This window comes from Simochromis diagramma, unplaced genomic scaffold (genome assembly GCF_900408965.1).
Source record: "Simochromis diagramma unplaced genomic scaffold, fSimDia1.1 OVJJ01000159.1, whole genome shotgun sequence".
Lineage (NCBI taxonomy): Eukaryota > Metazoa > Chordata > Actinopteri > Cichliformes > Cichlidae > Simochromis > Simochromis diagramma.
The window spans coordinates 1685742-1705304 of NW_024387197.1; the positions used below are offsets into that span (position 1 = coordinate 1685742).

At 40.2% G+C, this 19563-nt stretch overlaps 1 protein-coding gene across 3 annotated transcripts; it reads left to right on the plus strand.

The window, feature by feature from the left end:
- The first annotated feature begins 971 nt into the window (after window positions 1–971).
- On the plus strand, window positions 972–16954 carry hdr (hematopoietic death receptor). Of its 3 annotated transcripts, XM_040050210.1 has the most exons (11): window positions 972–983; window positions 9556–9674; window positions 11562–11715; window positions 11865–11993; window positions 12122–12233; window positions 12480–12571; window positions 12798–12902; window positions 14863–14903; window positions 15023–15259; window positions 15913–15949; window positions 16163–16954. In XM_040050210.1, the coding sequence occupies exons 2-11, from the start codon at window positions 9651–9653 to the stop codon at window positions 16477–16479; spliced, it is 1248 nt and encodes a 415-aa protein (XP_039906144.1). In that variant the 5' UTR covers window positions 972–983; window positions 9556–9650; the 3' UTR covers window positions 16480–16954. The 3 variants fall into 3 exon arrangements, with proteins under 3 accessions (XP_039906144.1, XP_039906145.1, XP_039906142.1); XM_040050208.1 differs by lacking the exon at window positions 972–983 and having other exon boundaries at window positions 9521–9674; XM_040050211.1 differs by lacking the exons at window positions 972–983; window positions 15023–15259 and having other exon boundaries at window positions 9520–9674.
- The last annotated feature ends 2609 nt before the right edge of the window (window positions 16955–19563 follow it).

Genomic DNA, 19563 nt, shown 5'->3' on the forward strand with positions numbered 1-19563 from the left:
AGTGAAATTTAGTAACAGTAACAGATTTGGATGAAAATGAACAAAATAGAATCTCAGACCAATCCCCAGCATTGGCATTCATTGGTATTACTAAAACATACAGAGTTATAGATGTTAGCCTACTCAGAATAATAAAATGTTGGCTATAGATAAACTGAATGACTGAGGCACTATAAATGCTGTTTTTTGTTGTTTATTTATTCAGCCTTTTGTATCAGGAAAAGGAAAACAACGAATTCTTCATTATAACAACTGAACCATTTTCAGCTCTTTATCGCCCTTGTCTTTAGCAAGTACAAAATTGGTCTGATGCAACAAGTGAAGATCAACCACTGCCACTGTTATACAACAACACAACAGGCAATACTATATTGATTACATTACTGTAACTAAATAACTAACCAAATCAATTATTATTTGACAAAGTTACAGATATACTAACTGGGAAAACACTGGGATTCAGCCCCTAAAAATCAAAAACTAGCTGATCTCCTGTTCTTGCTGGGTACAACTAATAGCAGTTCCACACAGCAGTCTAAGAATAGCAGAAGAGAAGACTAACCAAATGATTTTTATGGTCCAGGTGCTGATACTTTTTGATCAAGGTATATAGACAGTTCCCTACCTCTGAATCTAGTCCTTCAGCATTTTTCATCTAAGTTCAATTTTCTTGACTATTTTTGCAACAAAGAGAGGGAAACAAACTCTTGCTTGGTGGTCCATCACAACTTATATGGTCACCTGGAATACATCGCTGGCACTGTACATGTGAAAGGTTACATCCATCCGCTTTTATTTCCCTGCATCATTTCTATGCATTTGTAATCTGTTTCAATTCATTTATTCTGTAATTGAAGCTTGTGAAGTGAAGAATATGAAAGGTAATCTTTTGTTTGTCTTTTTTTTATCTTTTAATTGTGACTAACTGGAGTTTGCTTTTCATTCCTACAAGCGGAGTGTTAGAAAAGGAAACGTGTGCTTTTGTAATGCTTAGCGGTGGCTTATGTCGCATCAAGAGCATCTTGTCTGTGTGGTACACACAAGCAAACTCAACGTGCACCTTCATCCTGGATGTGTATCAGCTGTGTCTACTGTATCCCATTGACACGTTGAAATTCAGTTCTTTGATAAGTGAGCTCATACACACTCTTACACAAACATATTTTCACTGTGTATAATGCTTTGGTGTAAGACTAACCCTGTTTCATGAGACAAAAACTTCACTGTTGCATCCATGACTTCCCGTCACCTGAGTTGGTTGGTCCGATGCTCTTTCCTGCTTCACGCATGGCCTTCGGCTTCATATCACTATTCTTGTGCCTTGTTTAACTACTGTAAATGGTGAATGTTTGTAAAGTACAGATGGGGATAAAAAAAGAACAATTAATCATACTGACTTACATTAAAGATATAAGTTGAAAAAAGTATTTAAGATTATAATAATGAATAGGCTGCAGAGCTTTTCTAGTGCTGAACAGCTATGTTTGGTAATGCCAGGGCAGCTTTGCGGTATACTGTATCTATAATTATGGACATTTTGGATGTTTTCTGTACAGTAGAATTTGCAAATGTATATGCAGCCTTTTGGAAATAAATGTACAGTTGAAAGATCAACTTGTCTCAAGTTATTTTTCATTTTCCGTTGGCTAATGCACATGGGATGATTCAACACACTGGGGGGTTGGTGGGTGACAGTAATACCCTCCTCTCTAGGGGACTGTAGTTGTGATGAAAATGAAGGGGTTGTGCTTGCAGGCATTGCTTTATTTTTTGTTGATGTAACCAAACTGAAACAAGCAGTCCACGAGGTGCCAGGGGAAAAAAGTGTCAGATTTGTATTCTCTAAAGTGTTCAGTTTGAGTGTACATGTTTATTCAGGAGACTATAGTTTGGCTTTCGTATTTACTTATTTATTTATTTATTTTATCCCCAGCGACATCGCAGGTCAGAGTCTGTAACATGTACTATTCGCTGAGTTGTGGGCTCTGCACCAAATGTGTCATCTGCACTGTTTTAGGTTTGTGGAGCTGAAAAGGCTGACAAATGACAATCACGATGTAGCCATGTCCAAAGGCTTTTCACCTGTTGAACTCTCAAAATGGCTCTAAATAGCATGAATATTGTTCAGAACTGAAGAAAGCTTTTAACAAATGATTGAGATGATAATTTCATTTCACTTAAAGTGTTTATGAGGTAATAAATTAAGTGAGAAGTGAAATGACTTTTATGCAGTCTTTGTGAATCAGTGAAGTTTTCTCTTCGCTTTAGAGGAAATTGAGGTTTAAGGCATCCCCAAAAGTTGATTCTGATGAACAGAATCAACGTTTGGGGACCAATTGGTCATGAGAATTTGCATATCAATGATCTAGGAACTGACCTCCCAGCCCATTGTTCCTTCAGTGGTGCTAGTTTCAGTCATTATGCAAGTGTACTGTTTATAGGATTGGGGAAACCTGCAGTCAGCTGAGACTGAAGAAGTCACGATGAGTGGTGAAACGTTACAACATTATGTTAACACTATGAGTCTATGAGTTAAAAAGAATCATGCACTCACATTGGGTGGATCTAATTGTAATTTCATAATTTCTACTAGCATCAGCATTTCCCGTGAAATGCTGGTTCACAGCCACAGGCCGTGGTATTTCATGCTTGTTGTGGCAAATGCAACCTGGAGCTGCTAGCCTCAAGCGGAGATGAAGAGTGTTCTGCTAAGATCACTAATCCAGCATTACATTGAGATTTTATGAATAGTATTACAAGAGACCTTCCTAGAAACAGCTTCTATGGAGTTCTGCTTTAATGTGCCTTGCATACTCTGAATGTGGGGGTTTTCTGTCCAAAAAATGTTTGCTTTTATACATACCTGAGTTCAGTAGGCAAACTCACTAATCCGTGTGGCTGACTGACTCAGGTGGGGGAATGTACGACAGGGTGTGTCTTAGGCTGCCAGTACTGTAGTGATCTGAATTTTGTAAAGATGAAATTCTGCCATACCTGTTAGCTGATCTGTGTTTGGATTAAAACAATTAATGAACAAATACAGAAAGAACAAAGCGATTCAGTTCTATATTTGGTATTTGTGTGGCACATCGCATGGCATTTATTGTCTATGAAGAAATAGGGAAATATTTGAATATATGTGAGAACTGACAAAAAGTGAGATTTAAACAACTATCAAGAGAACACTTTCTTGCACACGGCTGTAAGTCACTAGCGACTAGCTTTAGTTTCTAATATTTGCAGTGTCTGTTAGTTTTGATGGACTTTGGAATACGAATGGGGTGAATGAGTTTGATGTTACTTGTACATGTGCCATTATACTGGCAGCAACAATGGAGTCAGTAAAAACTCTGTCCTAGTTTGGGTTTGCAGTGTGTACAACTGGTAACATCAGAAAACGCTTCAGTTAGTGTAGCTGACGGTTACTAACCTGGCGTGATTTTAATTGTTATTGTTTTTGGAAGCATCATTAGCTGTATATGTGTATAAGCTGATAAGAGTAACGCTAGCATGTGAATCAAAAATGTATTAATGTATAAACAAATATCAATTTATAATTGTCTCTGAATAATGGGGAAGGCTGAAGATAACACATGAGTGGACAGACTCCTGTTGCTTTCATATAATGTGCAGGCCAGTTACACATAAGCCACATTTCTAGTTCTTTAACTGAATTTAATCAGTGTAACTGTGTCATATAATTGTTCAGTCATTAAACACTCTGATGTTTCGGACTGCATGTTTAAAGTATTGCTGTTATTGCTGTGCATTTTGTTTTTAAAGCATATTTCCAATCACTGCATGTAATGTTTAAGAAGGTTCAGGTTGACACAATGGTGGCATTTAATGAATTGCTTCTTATCCACTTCTATTTGTTAGTCTTTAATCCCATGGAGTTGCTGTAGCATATATTCTAGCAGCTGTTTCACGGTTAAAAACCCTGCTAATGATTTCTGACCACTGAAAATAAAGGGATAAAGGGATTGGATAAGTGGAAGAGAAGGGATGGTTGAAAATAAAGGGATTTTATTCTGATGTGGGTTAGGAAATACTGACTTTGTATTAACATAATGCAGCTCTTAGTAGAATATGACCAGTTATACTGAATAGGCTTAAAGTATCAGAAATAAAACCTGCTGCATGTAAAAGTTGATTTGAGGCACAGTTGCCAGTACATTCAAGTAATCCGCCAGCATGTAAACTGAGTTGTATGGACTTTTCCAACTATACTGTCTATAAATTATTTAGCTAGATTTTACATTTTTGGAGCAATCATATCTTCTTCAATTCCCCAGAGGTTAGAGGAGATTGTGGTTTAAAGTGTGATAGTTCCCATTCATAAAGCTCAGGAAGTAAAGGTATGAGTAATAGGCAAAAGATTGTTGTACTGCTAGTCTGATTAAGTGAGGCATGATGAAACACCCTTTCATGCAAACTGTGTAAAATGTGGCGGAACATCCATAAATACTTTCAAAAAAGGCAGCATTGCATAGTGTCTGTGACAATGAAACAGATAAGTAAGTTCAAATGTCTCTAAGTCAATCAGTAAGACTAACAAAACATTCATAAGAGCATTGATTGCTTCTCCTGCTCTTGGCTGTGAGGCAATTGGCCCACTGAATTGTGCAATCCTGCTCTAACTGCTAACATTAACATTGTGGCCAGCTAGGTTATTGTCATTTATGTCAATAGACAAACCCACTGGTGAGCTCAGCATAGAGATGAATGGGCCCAGTCCCAGGCAGCCATCAGCATAGCTTATTATGAAATACTGCCTGTGGAAATATAGCACATGTGTTACCACTTTGAGGCCATCTTAACCCTGCCTCAAACTGTAACTCTAATTTAGAGTAAATATTTATTTATTGGAAGGTAAATGGACTGATTCTTATATAGCGCTTTTCTACTCTCCCACTCAAAGCAACAACAACATGCCTCATTCACCCATTCACTTCTAGACTCAAGTGCAACTAATAAACATTCACACTCCGATGAACACATCGGAGGGCAATTTGGGGTTAGTATCTTGCTCAAGGATATTTGGCATGCAGACTGGGGGAATTGAACCACCAACCTTCTGATCAGTAGCTGATCTGCTCTACGACCTGAGCCACAGCCACCAGTAATGGAAAACAGTTTTGGTGTGTCTCATTTAGAATGATCAATTTCTTTGTCACCTGATTGCCAAGACTGTGAAACACAGTCTTAAAAAACAAATAAATATTCAGATATCATGGGTTATGATTAGCATCTGCATCAGCGATGACTTGGACCTCACAGGGATTCACTTTTGTGTTTGCTTTTTAAAAATGCTATATCTGTATACTAGTTCAAGATTGCAACTTATTTAGCCTATAGTGTCTACCATGAAGCATCCTGAGGCTTTTAGATTATTATGAATGTTAACCTCTTAACTTAGGGTTAGAGTTGGGGTTAGGTTGGATTTTAGTCACATGTTGAACATGGATAGTTTCTGCAACTATCGAATCAAGTCTCTTACTAACACCATGAATATGTTCCAGCAATGGTATCCCTGAAGGTGTTTGGTTTTTTTAGATTGAAACACCATATGTGTCTTACCCCACATTAATACAGCACACATGCATGTGATGCCGTCAATAGAGGGGAACTTGTGCGCTGACAGAAGTTCCAGATGGAGACCTTGAGCCATGCGGGAACAAAGCCATGAATAGACTTCTCCTAGTAACTGGCTGAATCATAGTGCAAACTAAATAAAATACGCTTTTAGGCCATGTACACCAACGGCTCTGACCAAAGTCCATCTGGAAGTAAGTCTTGCCACCAAGTAACAATTTGGGCAGTCATTTTGAAGTATAATCTAAAGTCACATAAGAACTGCATGTATGGAATTACCTGTCAAATCTAATGAGAACAGTTGCTCATTTAGAGGGTCGCCACAGTGGGTCATCTCCCTCCATCACACTCTGTCCCTCTGATACACTCGTTTCTAATCACTTCCAGTGAAAACCTGTTCAACATGTTCAACTTTTCCACCTCCAGCTTCACCTCCTGTCTTTTTGTCAGTGTAACCATATGCAAACCATACACCATGGCATGTCTCAGTGCCATCTACCTTTCTTTCCATTCCTGCTGCTATCCTTCTGTCACAAATCATCCTTGATACTCGTCTCCCCCCACTCCACCCTGCTTGCACTCTCCTTCACCTCTCTTGTGCACTGTCTGTTGCTTTGGACGGTTGACCCCGGGTATTAAAACTCATCTACCTTCACTATCTTTACTCCACCTGTCTTTCTCTCATTCACACACGTATTCTGTCTTGCTTCTGTTGAATTTCATTCATCTTCGCTCCAGTGCATACCTCCACCTGTCCAGATTCTCTTTCACCTGCTCCCTACTCTCACTACAGATCACAATGTCAGCAGCATCGTAGTCCACAGAGACACATGTCTGATCCCATCTGTCAATCTGTCCATCACTACTGTGAACAAGAAGGGGCTCAGAGTCAGTTCCTGATGTAACTTTGATTTCCCCTTAGTGAGTGTCATGTCTCCCTTTATTAGGTAATGTCACTGGTCAACCTTCTGCTGCTGCCATTCACATCTGACCCAGTCTGGGTACTCTACAATCACACTAGAGTGGATATTGTTAGTGCTCTCGTGAAGCTCATGGCCCTCTGAATCTGGCCACCTTTCCAATGTTGTTCTTATACCCACACTATGGCCATGGCCATATACCTCTATATGAACACCTTTACCTCCCTTCCATTGTGGCGAAAATAAAGAGCAGTGCTTTCCCATCTTTCCTAACCACCACTTTGGTGCCCCCAAGTTAGACCCTTAACTCTGAGCTGCTCCAGTGGAGCTGCTCAGTGCCAATAGATCTATTGTACTGGACAGCATGTAACTGTGCAAGCATCGACGGGGCATAACTGAAAGGGAAGACTTGCTTTCCTCTGAACTTCCATCGCAGAATAAATTTGTGAACTAAACATCCACACAAGCTGCTAGAGATTAGAAACAAATTAAAATGCAACATTTTTCAGGAATATATGTACCCATTATCTGTATCCATTATTTGCATAAAAGATCATCCTTTATTCAATCAATTTCTTGTCAGTCTTCAAACCTAATGTTGGAATTTTAACATTTAAAAACTTCTAGTTGCACTTCTTTTGCTTATTCACCAGTGTGCAGGTTCACTCTGTCTTTGGATAAGCTTTGTCTAATTCCTCTATGAAAAAGCAAGTTCATGTAGGTCTTCAGTTCACTATCTCCTCTTGCACTGTGTGTCAGAAAGATCCCCTTAATCCCTACAGCAAAACCTCCCTCTCAGTATACACATAGGCTCTGTAACAGAAGAAAAGTATATATATATTTTTTCCATATCATTAGAATTGATCTCGACCTCGGCCCGGCCGACGAGCAGAACCCTGTACGGTCTGTCTGAATGCAAAATTCATGTCTTATCTCGGAAAATGTGGCTCAGAGATTCCAGCCACCTCCCGGGCCTTATCATCAAAAAACACAAGTTTGCAGCAGCGTGAGGGGAAACGGTGCAGAAATTCAGAAATGGAACAGACTCTGACTGATTGGGCAAATAAAATAGGTAAAACCAGAAATGTAGTGTTGTACTACAAAGGTGGAGGAATAAGATGTTGATGAGCTGCAATGCGCAGGAAACTTGTTGAGTGACTGGTCTCTATTTCTCAGTGTGCCTGGCAGCCTGTGAAGCCATCAGTCACCCAATCTCTGAGCCTAGAAACAGCCCCGACTGCCTAAAACTGTGAGACCATTTCAGCTCCATCTCAGAGCATCGCAATCAACAGACTGAAACGGAGGTTTTATTCCTCTCCGCATCCACAGCCCACTGCTTCCTGTCGGCCTGCATATCTGCGCGCTGCAGACAACTGCTCATTAGATAATGCTAAACTGGCACTCCCAAGCATGAGGTTTGCTAAACACTGTGGTGATGGCTGACTTCATGCAGTTTGTGATGAAAGCGTTTGTACAATAGTCTGTTTTCCCCCATTATCCCGTGAGGGGCTAACAGGCGAGAGAGGAACCTCTTGGAACTGTTATTCACTTTGCAATACAGCAGCAATTTGAATGTTTGAATGCTGAGCTCATTCAGAGTGAAAGCGATCATACACCAGGTCAGATCCAACATATCTGATTTTATTTGCATAAATTTTATGTTTAAAATAGGGAAAAGCTCGGTTTGGTATAAGAGAAGCAAATGTTTCTGTTTAGAGCTTCACACACTCAGATCTTTCAGATAAAAGCACTGCATCCCACTGTAGGCTTAGACATTATCTTACATTTTACATTCTACAAACTGTTCATCACCTATACCTCTAATATTACTGTAAAAAAAATTACATGTCATTTTCAGGATTCAGGCAGCTCATTTTATCTCATTTCTCTGTAGCTTTGGCACCACGTATGTTACCAATGTGATAAGCTGTAGCCACAAAACTACACTTGTGTTTCCTCATGTGAATCATGTGCAGTATTTGTGAGTTTAGTCATGATTTACTCAGCCTGCAACTGTTTTTGTTTGTTCGTTTTCTCACCTTAACTTTAAAACTGTTTTCAGTATAAATGTTCACACCCAGAGATGGAAAACTATGTTTGCTTAACCCCTGAGCAAAAGTACAGCATTTTTGAAGTTGTACTGATAATAATTTGCCATTGCGTGTTATTTTATACTACTGTATTCAAAAGAAAATATTCCTTAACAAAATATATAACAGAGGCTGAGATTAAAAGCACTCTTTAATAGAATAATTTCACCATATATTAAATCAGTATTCTCAGTAATCAGTCATAAGGCCTCTTACATGAAAGCAGTGTCTGCTTGCAACCACGTTACATTTTAATAATTTCATTTAAATGAATTTATAGCTTAAAAAGAAGAAAAAGAAGACCAAGAAAAGAGGAGGGGCGGGGTTAATATCCCAAATATGCGAAATTGTAATAACCGTAATAGCTTGAGGAAAAAGTCCAGTGTTATGTCTTGGGTTTTTGTGTTTTTTGTTTTTCCATCCCCGGGGCCTAATGAGACTGAATTGTGTTTTTTTTTTTATTTAAATAGGCGCCTTATCGTCTGTGAAACACTCTGGTCAATATTTGATCTGAGCCGCCGACGGGGAGACGTTTGTCCACAGGGCATTTTAACGCCACCGTTTTAAACCCAGCCTTACTCTGAACCTAAACAGCCAGCTGCTCTTCCAGAAACTTAGCACTAAGATGGCACAGGTGACGTCAGCTGGGGGTCAGTACAAAATCTTCTACATCATCTACAATGCTCGCTAATAATTATTGATAATCATTGATAACGTTGCAGCTGAAGATGATTTAAATTATACTAATAAAAAATACACATATTTTATTATCATTACTTCTTGTGCCATATAGGCCGCTTGGAGTAAAGACTGACTTTATCAGTGGGGCTGTTTTTTTCGCCTCCTGTCTGTGAGCTGAGACTGGGCTGCTTTGTACTTTGGCCCCGCCTGTCAGCTACGTCATTAATTCAGAGCCGTCTCACACCTGAGTTAAACTTTTGAGACAGTAGCCTACAGGACGCTACGGTGGTAAATCTAAATCGATTTTCTCTGAGTTACCGTGGAATAATTGGAAGTCTGTGGAGGCCGACATTTTTCGTAGAAGATGAAGTACGTTCCTATGTTTGTGGTAAGTCATGTTGTCTTTTTAAACATCTACAAAGCTTGCTGTGGTTTCACGGACCGGTGTTGTAACGGCGTCAGTCAGTCAGTCAGTCAGTCAGCGTGAAGTTTCTGTAAACAGCTTCCTTGTGACTCATTTTTAAAAATGGAGATCCTTCAAAGTAATAAGAGTGCTTTTAATGTTTCGCGACAACCGCGGGGCGATTCTAATGTTTATGTTAAGCTATTAACTTAATAAAAAGTTAATTATGTAAACTTTTAAGGGTTTTTTTTTTTTGTTTTGATTTGTTTATTGAGGATCGAAGTGACTAGAATTGTCAGGGGTTGTCGAACCAAAGTTTAGCCTCCCGTTGACTGTAAATAAAAAGGAGAGATGTCGCATTTATGTGTCAAAAGTGTCACGAGGCGCTGTGTGAACTCAGGTGTGAAATTCCTCGTGGGCTCACCAAAAAGTCACTTTATTTCTGTTTTCCCCACCTGAGACACTGCACTGAAACTAGTCGACAGTTTGTGGTTGACTGCCATCGGCGACTGATCACTGAATAAAAAGAATACACGTTACTCCACAGCGCGTGTTTTCCTGTGTACCGGGCGCTATGTTGCGCCTAACTTTAAGAGCGTGTGCATTTTAAATGTCTTTAATTTTCGGCAAAGATCCTATTGGTAAACTCGGGATAAAAATGGCCTGGCCTTATTGTTTGAGCCTTTAGCTTTCGGCTTGATTTTGAGCTGCCTAAAAGTTTTATTTTGATTAAATATTTTCTAATATGTTTGATTATGTGCATAAAGCGAGGGAAATGATGGTTTGCATTACCTCAGAGATCACTTCCATCGACAAAGTGCTACTTTATAGAGTCGGACACCCAGTAGAAGCACGTATTGGAAATATAAACTTTTTCTTAAAAAATAATTAAACTCTTCTGTATGTCTTTGTGTATAAAGAAGGTCGCTTTAGGGGTTTTTTTTGTTTTGTTTTTTTTCCTTTCCAAAGTACTATTAAATATGCTTAAGCACGCCATTTCTACTTTCCAGTGAAGGCAGGGGGATTAAAATTCTTATAACTGGTACTTTCACACACAGGTGAGTGTCTGTCTCTCTCCATGCCTGCTGGGAGATGCCCTCACAGTAACTAGGGCATCTGATGGTGTTACGAAATCATGGGTGTGATTTCCTTATTTGGTTATTTCTGCAACCTATCAAGGTGTTGGCCATATTAGGACACACTGTTTGTGGATCACGTTTCCTGTTATTTAAAACCTGTTGCTCAATATTAAGAAGTTCATAAATCAGCTCGGATACTTTGGTACACTTTCTTAATACTGAATCCACCAGGCTTAGTTCAAGGAGTGTTGGAAGGAAATCCCCTTCTCCCCCACCCACCTGTGCAGCACTGACTTGTTTATTTGCTTTCAGAGTGAAGTGGCGTGTTCTTAAATGTGACCTAATCTGACTCACATCATCATACAAGAAAGCTTCCAAAGAATAATGGCTTATATACTTTTTATGTTTGCAGTGAAAATGTTTTCAGTTAGCCAAAACATATAATCAGAGATTATGTTTCTGTAAAACCCATAAAATGAGTTCTTTAATATAATCAATTTGAAATCTCTTAAGTCAAAACATGGAAAAAGATGAAAGCGGTGCACTTCATATTTTTACTTAAGGTAGTTTCATGACTATAACGAAGCAGGTTTTTGCTCATAAGTCACCATGTTTTATCCCAGTTTCCCATTCTTGTCTGATCATAACTAGTTTTGGTACCTTAATGTAACCAAACATCACCCCACCTGCCTGTTTAGGGACTCTTTAAAAAAAAAAAACCTGTTTATTCACCACTCTGACTTCCATTTATTTGTTATTATTATTTTTTTAAACCCCACATCCAAATCCAAAGGTTTTTGTGCCTGTCCTGGTCCTTCTCCTCAAATCCACCACAGCATACCCACAGGCTGGTCTTAAAGTGGGAAACGGCAGAGCACGGCGGCAGGCCAACTGCCCGGCAGATCAGTACGAACACGGCAACCTCTGTTGTTTGAATTGTAAAGCTGGTAAGTCTCATGAAACTGAACTTCTGTAATAATTTCAAACCAGTAAGCCATCAAAAGCCACATGAAATGGCCTTATTTAGGTAGAGTCACATGTTCAGTTGACAGAGACTTATAATGTGTGTGTGTGTGTGTGTGTGTGTGTGCTCTAGGCACATATGTGAAATCACCCTGCAGTGTAGATGGAGAGAGGGGACAGTGTGAGGAGTGTGACTACGATACATACATGAAGCATGACAACAGACTGAAGTTCTGCTTGAAGTGCACACGGTGTCGCCCAGGTAATTCTGCTTGACGGCTTTATACCATCGATCAGAATGAAATGGTTCACTATTGATTGTTCTTGTAGTCGGCGTGCTCAGAGCATAAACTCTGACTAAACAAGGTCTCTTTCATGTTACTCTCTCAGATGAGGAAATTGTAAGCTCATGCACTCACACTGAAGACACTAAATGTCAGTGCAAACCAGGGAGATTTTGTGATCCTAACCAAGCATGTGAGGTGTGCTTGAAGTGTTTACGGTAAGTGTCTGCAAATTATTCAAAATCAGTAAAGACACAAGTATAAGGAGGGAGTGGATGGTGGATATAGTGGGTGTTGAATGTGGAGCTGCCAGGCAGGAGAAAAAGAGGAAGAGGGTTGGTGTGACAGAAGACGATGCTAGATGCAGATTGTCCACTCTGGTGACTCCTAAAGGGAGCAGCGGGAAGAAGACTGACATTTAGGTCTTTAAACCTTTCGATTTATTTTGCTTCTCTCCTAACTAGGTGTGCAGAGGATGAAGAGAAAGTGAGGAACTGCACATCAACCACCAACACGGAGTGCAAGAAGATCCAGAACAAATCTGGCTCTGGTCCAGGTCTGTGGCAGATGCATGCAAGACTTTTTGTTACACTGGGATAAATGTATATTTACAAAGTCAGATTTCCCAGGCCAGAAACAAATGATATCAGAGATTCAGAGATTCACTTGCACTGTACATTGATTCAAACCATGAATCTCTTGGGGGGGGGGTGTCTGTAAATGGCCAATGACTGTCTCGTATGTTTGTTTGTTTGTTTTTTTGTTTTGTTTTTCTTAAACAGGTATCACTGTGGTGGTGGTTGTGGTGGTGGTTGTGGTGGTGCTGTGTGTCCTCGCTGCCATAACATTTGCTGGGATATTTTTCTACAAGAGGAGACGTAAAATGGGTACGTTGTTCTTATACAGATGTTGGATCCTAATAGTAAAATCACCTTGATGCAAAAGTTTGTTAGTGCTCTGATAGGCTGTCGACCTGTTCATTGAGTCCTTCACATTTTGTCTGTTAGCTGGGGAGGATGGATAGTTTTTACATTATAATGGGGTAAACAAACCTAAACGATAAATATACACATGCCACAGTTTCTATCTTTTGTAGTAGGGTTAGCACTTCTGTGACTGGAGCTAATGCGTCTGCTGCTCGTCTGAACGTGTGGCAACTGCACAGTTGTGTGATGTTCTGGTGGCCACTGCAGCTGGCCGTGTCCACTCAAGAAAATGCTTTTGACCAGCTGTATCAGAAGTATTATCTGCTCAGCATTGCCGAAGTGAAGGCCTGATGATTTTTAAGCTGTCCAGAACAGTATAGACATCAATTTTACAAATGCCCCAATGTAAACTAAATGCGCCACCTCCACATTCCTGGTGTCACAGAAGTCACCAACCCGGCCAGGTGTGGTCTTGGGGTATGACATAGAGCAGCAAATCATCAAAATGTAGGGGTGGGTTGTTGTGTTTTGGGTTTTTTGGTTGTTGTTTTTTTTGTTGTTGTTTTGTTTTTTGCTTGAAAAATATTCATTTCAACCTATTGTCTAGATGGTTCCTGATCACTCTTAAACAAATTCACTTGTTATTTCAGCTCTGATCGCTGTCAGCAGGAGCAGTGTTGTAGGGTCCAAGCACTTAAAGCAGATGCTCGAACTGTTTAACATTTTGGTCTCGTGTGTGTGTGTGTGTAGTGATACAGCTTTGCAGTGTTATTGCTCTGACAGGTGTCAATGCTGTGGGAAGGACTTGTACTTTGTTTTTCTTCACACCACAAACAGATGAACTGCTGATATTAAATTGATGCTGCCACAATATTTTCATGCACTTGTTGAGGCCTGGCTCTCATTAACACAGATCTTGAGCCCGCTGGTCTCTGCAGTCAGTCTGACCCATAAGCATACGCTAATAAATGCTGAGACACACCTGCTGCAACCGAATGACTGAAAATAAAGTTCCACTCAACATTTCTGGATTCCCTCTCTGAGCTTCACAGCATTGTTTTGGGAACCCTGTTAGTAAAGTCTTATCAATGACGCATTTTCCCACAATGCTGTCCGTGTGCCATCTTTGAGAGCAAGATAAGAGCTTCTCACAGGATGGGATATTTTGACTGCACAAGGCCAAACTCTCCTGTAATCAGACTGTTTAGAGCAGATGAGAGATTTTCAAATGGCACATGAAATGAGTAAAACATGGTAAGAAAATTAACAGTTCTGGATAATTGTGGGACTGTTCATCACATGTGGAACAGTGTTGAAAGACTGAAAAGCTATTAAGTATAAGTTGAGACACCAGACGGCGTGATAGAGGATATACATGTGTGCAGAAACCTGTTACGATGGACGTGCAGTTTCAGGTGTGATGATCTAAGAGCAGCAGATGAGCTGCTAACACAACATGCTGACTATGTTGGGATCAGGTGTAACTGATTAAAGCCTAATTATCAAGTACGCCCTCTCAGCAAACATGTTAACCGCAGTCTGTTGGGGTGTATATCATTACCATGCAGGCCTCACATAGAGGTGGGCTGCTGTTGGCGAGTTCACTAAAGTACTTTTCCAATTGGACTGAGCCACGTGAAGATGCTTTTCCCAGTTTGTGCTGTTGACCATGCTGCTGGTAAACTGGGCCGGGTCCAACACAAACTGGAACTGCTGGGCAGGCTTTCCAGCCGACTGATGAAAATCCTCAGTGACACACAGTGTCCAGGAGAGGCTGCACACTGTGCTAGAACTGATGCAGAGCAGCAGCAGGTTCTGCTCAGTTGATGAAATTTGAGCTCAGACAAAAATTAAATAACTTTGTGTTGGAAAGTTGTGAATTCTTGGAAGTTGCATAATTCTCTTCACATTCTTTCCTCAGGCTGTCAGAGAAATCGGTCTGACAGGAGCAAAGCAGAACAGGTGAGTGACTCATGTTTTCCATTAATGTACAAAAATAGCCAAACATGGCGATGAGCTGAATGGAAATGGCTTTCCCAAGGTAACTTAAATGACAGAGACTCTCTTAACATGTTCTTCAGCAATACACTGCCATCCAGACTCCTGAGGATAAGGACACTCAAAGACCAACCAGCACAAATCTAATCCTGTCCCAGCATCTGGTGCGAGTTAAATCCTCCAACATTGCTGAGGATGAGCGTCAAATTCTCAATCCAAGCCTCAACAGCTCAGCCAGTAACTCCCAGCACAGCCTAACAGACGCGCTCACACCTGCCCCTCAAGCCAGCCCTGTGGTCTCAGCGCAGCTTCACAGGAGGGTGAGAGCTGCAGCTCATCTCATCGCCTGCTTCATCCTTGCTTCTTGTCTTGTTTGCTGCTATTAACTAATGCTCTGCTGCTCTAACAGCCTCCGCTGTCTTACTGTCTGTCCTCATGTTCCAGTTTACCCACTTTGGTTTTCATGCTACACACGACTCCTTACATGACAGAAAGAGCCTCAGAATCCTACCTGCTCCCAGTTGCAGAGGGACAGGTCTGCAGTCATGGATAAACCTCAGTGACTTGCTTCTTCCGTACTGCACTCCAGTATGTTGGAGCAAATTCTCTCAACAATCAGGAGCCGTATAAGAATCCTGTGACTCTCAGTTTAAGAATTACCTTTAACATTTGATCTTCAGTGTCTCAGGCTGCTGTTATTGTGTTAGTGGAAACTTAATGAGTCACCTGGTCCTTAAAACACCTGAAGATTAACAGGGAATGCTCCTTATCAGTCTCACTATCTCGTGTCTCCTTTCATTTTCCATCCGCACTGACAGGAAAATGCATCACTGTATTGTGTAAGATCTTTTAGATAAATGCTTTTTCCTTTCATTTCATTCACCTGCTTATAAATAAGACATGATTTTGATTTAGCAGGTCTTACAATTTCTGACTTTTTATGTTAATGCCTGTTTGCTTTTGTTTCATTTAGGAAGAGGTGCCACTTCCCAAGCTTGTTCCTGTGAATGGTAAAGTATTTTGACTTTTATTCCTGATCTCACCCACTGCATAACACACAAGCACCTGCTGTTAAACACAACATTAGATAAAGCTTCCATTTCATGCCACCGCGCTGCTTTTAATTGCAGTCCAGTTGGCTGTCAAAATGTTTCAGTGTTATCAATGTTATCAGCACAAGGCGTTAATGTGATGGAGTGAAGGTTGTTGTTTGTTTTTTGCAGGTGAAGAGTCTCTCAGGAAGTGCTTCGAATATTTTGAAGAACTAGATGTGAACTATCACAAGAGGTTTTTCCGTCAGCTTGAAATTAGTGACAATGTCATCAAAAGCAAAGAGAACCTTCCCTATGAAGACAGGATCCATGAACTGCTGCATATTTGGGTGGAGAAAGAAGGTAAAGGAGCGAGCTTAAATGACCTGCTGCAGGCTTTGAATATCCTGAACCAAAGGCGAACTGCTGAGACGATCCACCAGAAGGCTGTGGACGGCGGTCACTTCCTGCTTTTGTGGGGGGGGGACTTTGTAATTGTCTCAAACTAGTAGTGGTCAGAATGGGAACAAAACAAACTTGGACACCTCAAAGTGTGTATGTTGTTGAAGCTGCTGCTGTTTCAGTAAGCACATCTTACTAGACTGTAGCGTGAGCTCTTGAGGTAAACATGCCTGCTTGAACTAACTTATTCCAAACTGACGGAATTCAGTCGTTTTTCTTATCTGACTGTGAGCCATGTATTCCTGTCAGCTCCATAGTGTTAAGTATTTCATTAATGCCTGTAAAAAATAAAAATAAAAAAATATATATATATATATTTTTTTTTGCTGATCCCAAACCTCATTAAAGCTTGTTTCAGCGAAAGTTATGTTCAGACATTTATTGTAATCTAACAGTGTCCTGAAGAGTCGATGTATGTTTCAGTTTGGTTCTGTAACTACTCCTTACATACATTCATTTGACAGACTGTCAAATGAACTGCTAAGTTATTACAGTGGAGGGTCTTTTATTAAATTTAAAGAGGGCTTCCTTGACTGTATTATTTACCTGTTGATCCAGTGTTGTCGTGATTGTGGTTAACAGAAGCAAAAATTTTAATATATTAAGATAAATCTTGTTTCTGTTGTACTTCTGTTTTGTTACATTTCCTTCTATAATCTTGATCATCATCATGGATGTTTACAAAACCTAGTTTTCTGCAATGCTCTGTTTATGTGCTGCACTGAAACATTGAGTCTTGCCAGAGCTGTGTTGAAGCCTGAAAGTGAAGTGAGAATTGTGTACTTTTCTACCTTGTTATAGATGTGCTCTACAGTGTTTGTTACTACTTCCAAACTTGCGCTTTTTCTTTTTTTTTTTTTTTTTTTTTTTAATTTGTTTTCTTTCTAATTTATAAATCTGGGTGAATTAAACTCATTCATTCATATTTCTACTTTTGTTGTTGTATTTCTCCTTATTATTGACTTCAAGATCACTTGATTATATTTTTTTGTCTTAGTCATACCGGACATGTCCTGTATTATATGCCTGGGCTCTGCATATTTGCATATCTAGATTCACTTGCAGTCATCCTAATTGCTAGGGTAACATTGGTTATCAGTGATAACCCAGGGTTTTAAATACACGTTCATGTAAGGGGGTGGTATTGGCATTGTTCGGCAATGACAAATACAGATGAATGTACTTCACAAGGATGGTAAAACTATAATAGGTTACACATGATTGCAGAATGACAGCAACAGAGTTGCTACAGACAAGACGTCACTCTGTGTGAGAGGAAAATCCCTGAATAAATGTGGTCTTGCTTTAATTCTTCGGCCTGAAGTTGTCAGTGGAACTCGAGTCTTTTCTTCATTTCTTCATTTCCTCATTGGCTTTGGCTACAGACTGGTCAGCAAGTACAGCTCACTGAGGCGAGGTGCATTCTCTGACTGGTTTGTGAGTGGTTGGTAGTTGCCCAGCACAGAAAATGTCGAAGACATGGAAGTCTGCTGCTTCCAGAGCAGTAGGGAAACTGAAAAGTATGATGAAAATTGGAAAACGAAACCATTCATCTTCAAAGTAAAGGTTGAAAGGTGTTTGGTGCTGTAGCAAGGCACTAGTTTTACTTTGAAGGCATACATTCACGACGACTACCAGCAACTATTCCGAAAACATCAGTGTGTCTAGGCCTGTATGACATTGCTGTTTGTCTAAAAGCACCTCTGTTCACTACTGTGCACTTGTGGCAACCTACAATATGTAAACATGACGTATTAGCTACACACACAGCATCCTGCTACATGTGTAGTGGCTGAGACGTTAGCACTTACTGAAAATGATTGTCGAAGGTGGAAGCTCCTTTACAGAAAGTACTGAAGCTAAATTGGCCAACATAAGCTCTACATCCAGGCATTAATCTGCTCTCTGGAGCTACTCCGACTTGCCTTCGCTTGCCAGTCTTGTCAGCAGTGTGCTGCCTCATTTTTCCTTCATTCTCTATTCAGCAAGTTGAGCAGCATGCTGTGCTGCTGCTCATTTACTCTCCAGACAAGTGTCTTTTTCTTACATTGCCATTATGAATGTTGACTCTGTCCGTCAGTTCTGATACAAGGCCTGTGGTGTGTCCTGCGTACTCAAAGCTGGAGCTTTAATAGAGTTGTCACAGAAACATTGAGCTGAATGATACTTCTGCTGTAACTAATCAGCTCTGTGACTCACATGCATCAAACTAATGCCTGCTGAGAACATTATTAAGCATTCTGTTGTAGCTATCTGGTGTACCAGTCAGACTAGGTGATTTCGAGGCATGTATAAAGATCTGACAGCTCAGTGGCCATATTCTACTTGGTTACATCAAATAGAAATGAGTTTGACTTTGAAAAATCAGTCTGTTGCTGGAGCACAACTCTGCAGCTCCAGTACAAAGTATTTTTCAAGCTGTAAAAGAATCTCTTTATATGCATATCCTTCAAGCTTTGCATTGTAGCAATCTTTGGAAACAGTTTCATTCCAGTGCCACAGTGAAGCAAAACACAGCCTTCTGTTCCCTGTAGGCAAGGAATCAGAACCTAAAAGTCCAGCCAGTGAACCGCAATCTAAGAAATCTCTAAACATTTCACACCAGCTTCAAACAGATATGCCATCCAGGCAAAAGCAATAAGAAATTCAAAAAACAAAATTTGGCACACACAACACTGAGACAAGAAAATCCCCAAAGGCGACATAATGGGATTCATGATATCAGAAAGTGGTGCAACAAGTAGAACAGCTCATCTGCTCAAGTGTAACCACCTCTCAGTTTCATTCACGTCTATGAGGAGATCCATTTTAGCCAGTTGTTTGATATTTAAACGCTGGAGTCCTACCAGGCAGCTCTCTAACAGTAACAAATGTTAAAAACCAAGAGGTTTGAATCAGGCCTCCACTGCTACACACTGTCCACATTTCTTGAGGGCAAGAAATGAAGTGGTGTGAAGGCAGGACATTTCAGTACCCACTCTTTCACCACAGAGCCTCTGCTGCTGTCATAGATGCAGTATATGGTTTAGCATTTTGGACTGAGTGCTGATAACAAGCTGGATGCTCTTTATTCTGAAGGATGTGGTGTCCATGTTTTCTAAAAAGAATTTAAAATGTCACATTTTTCACTT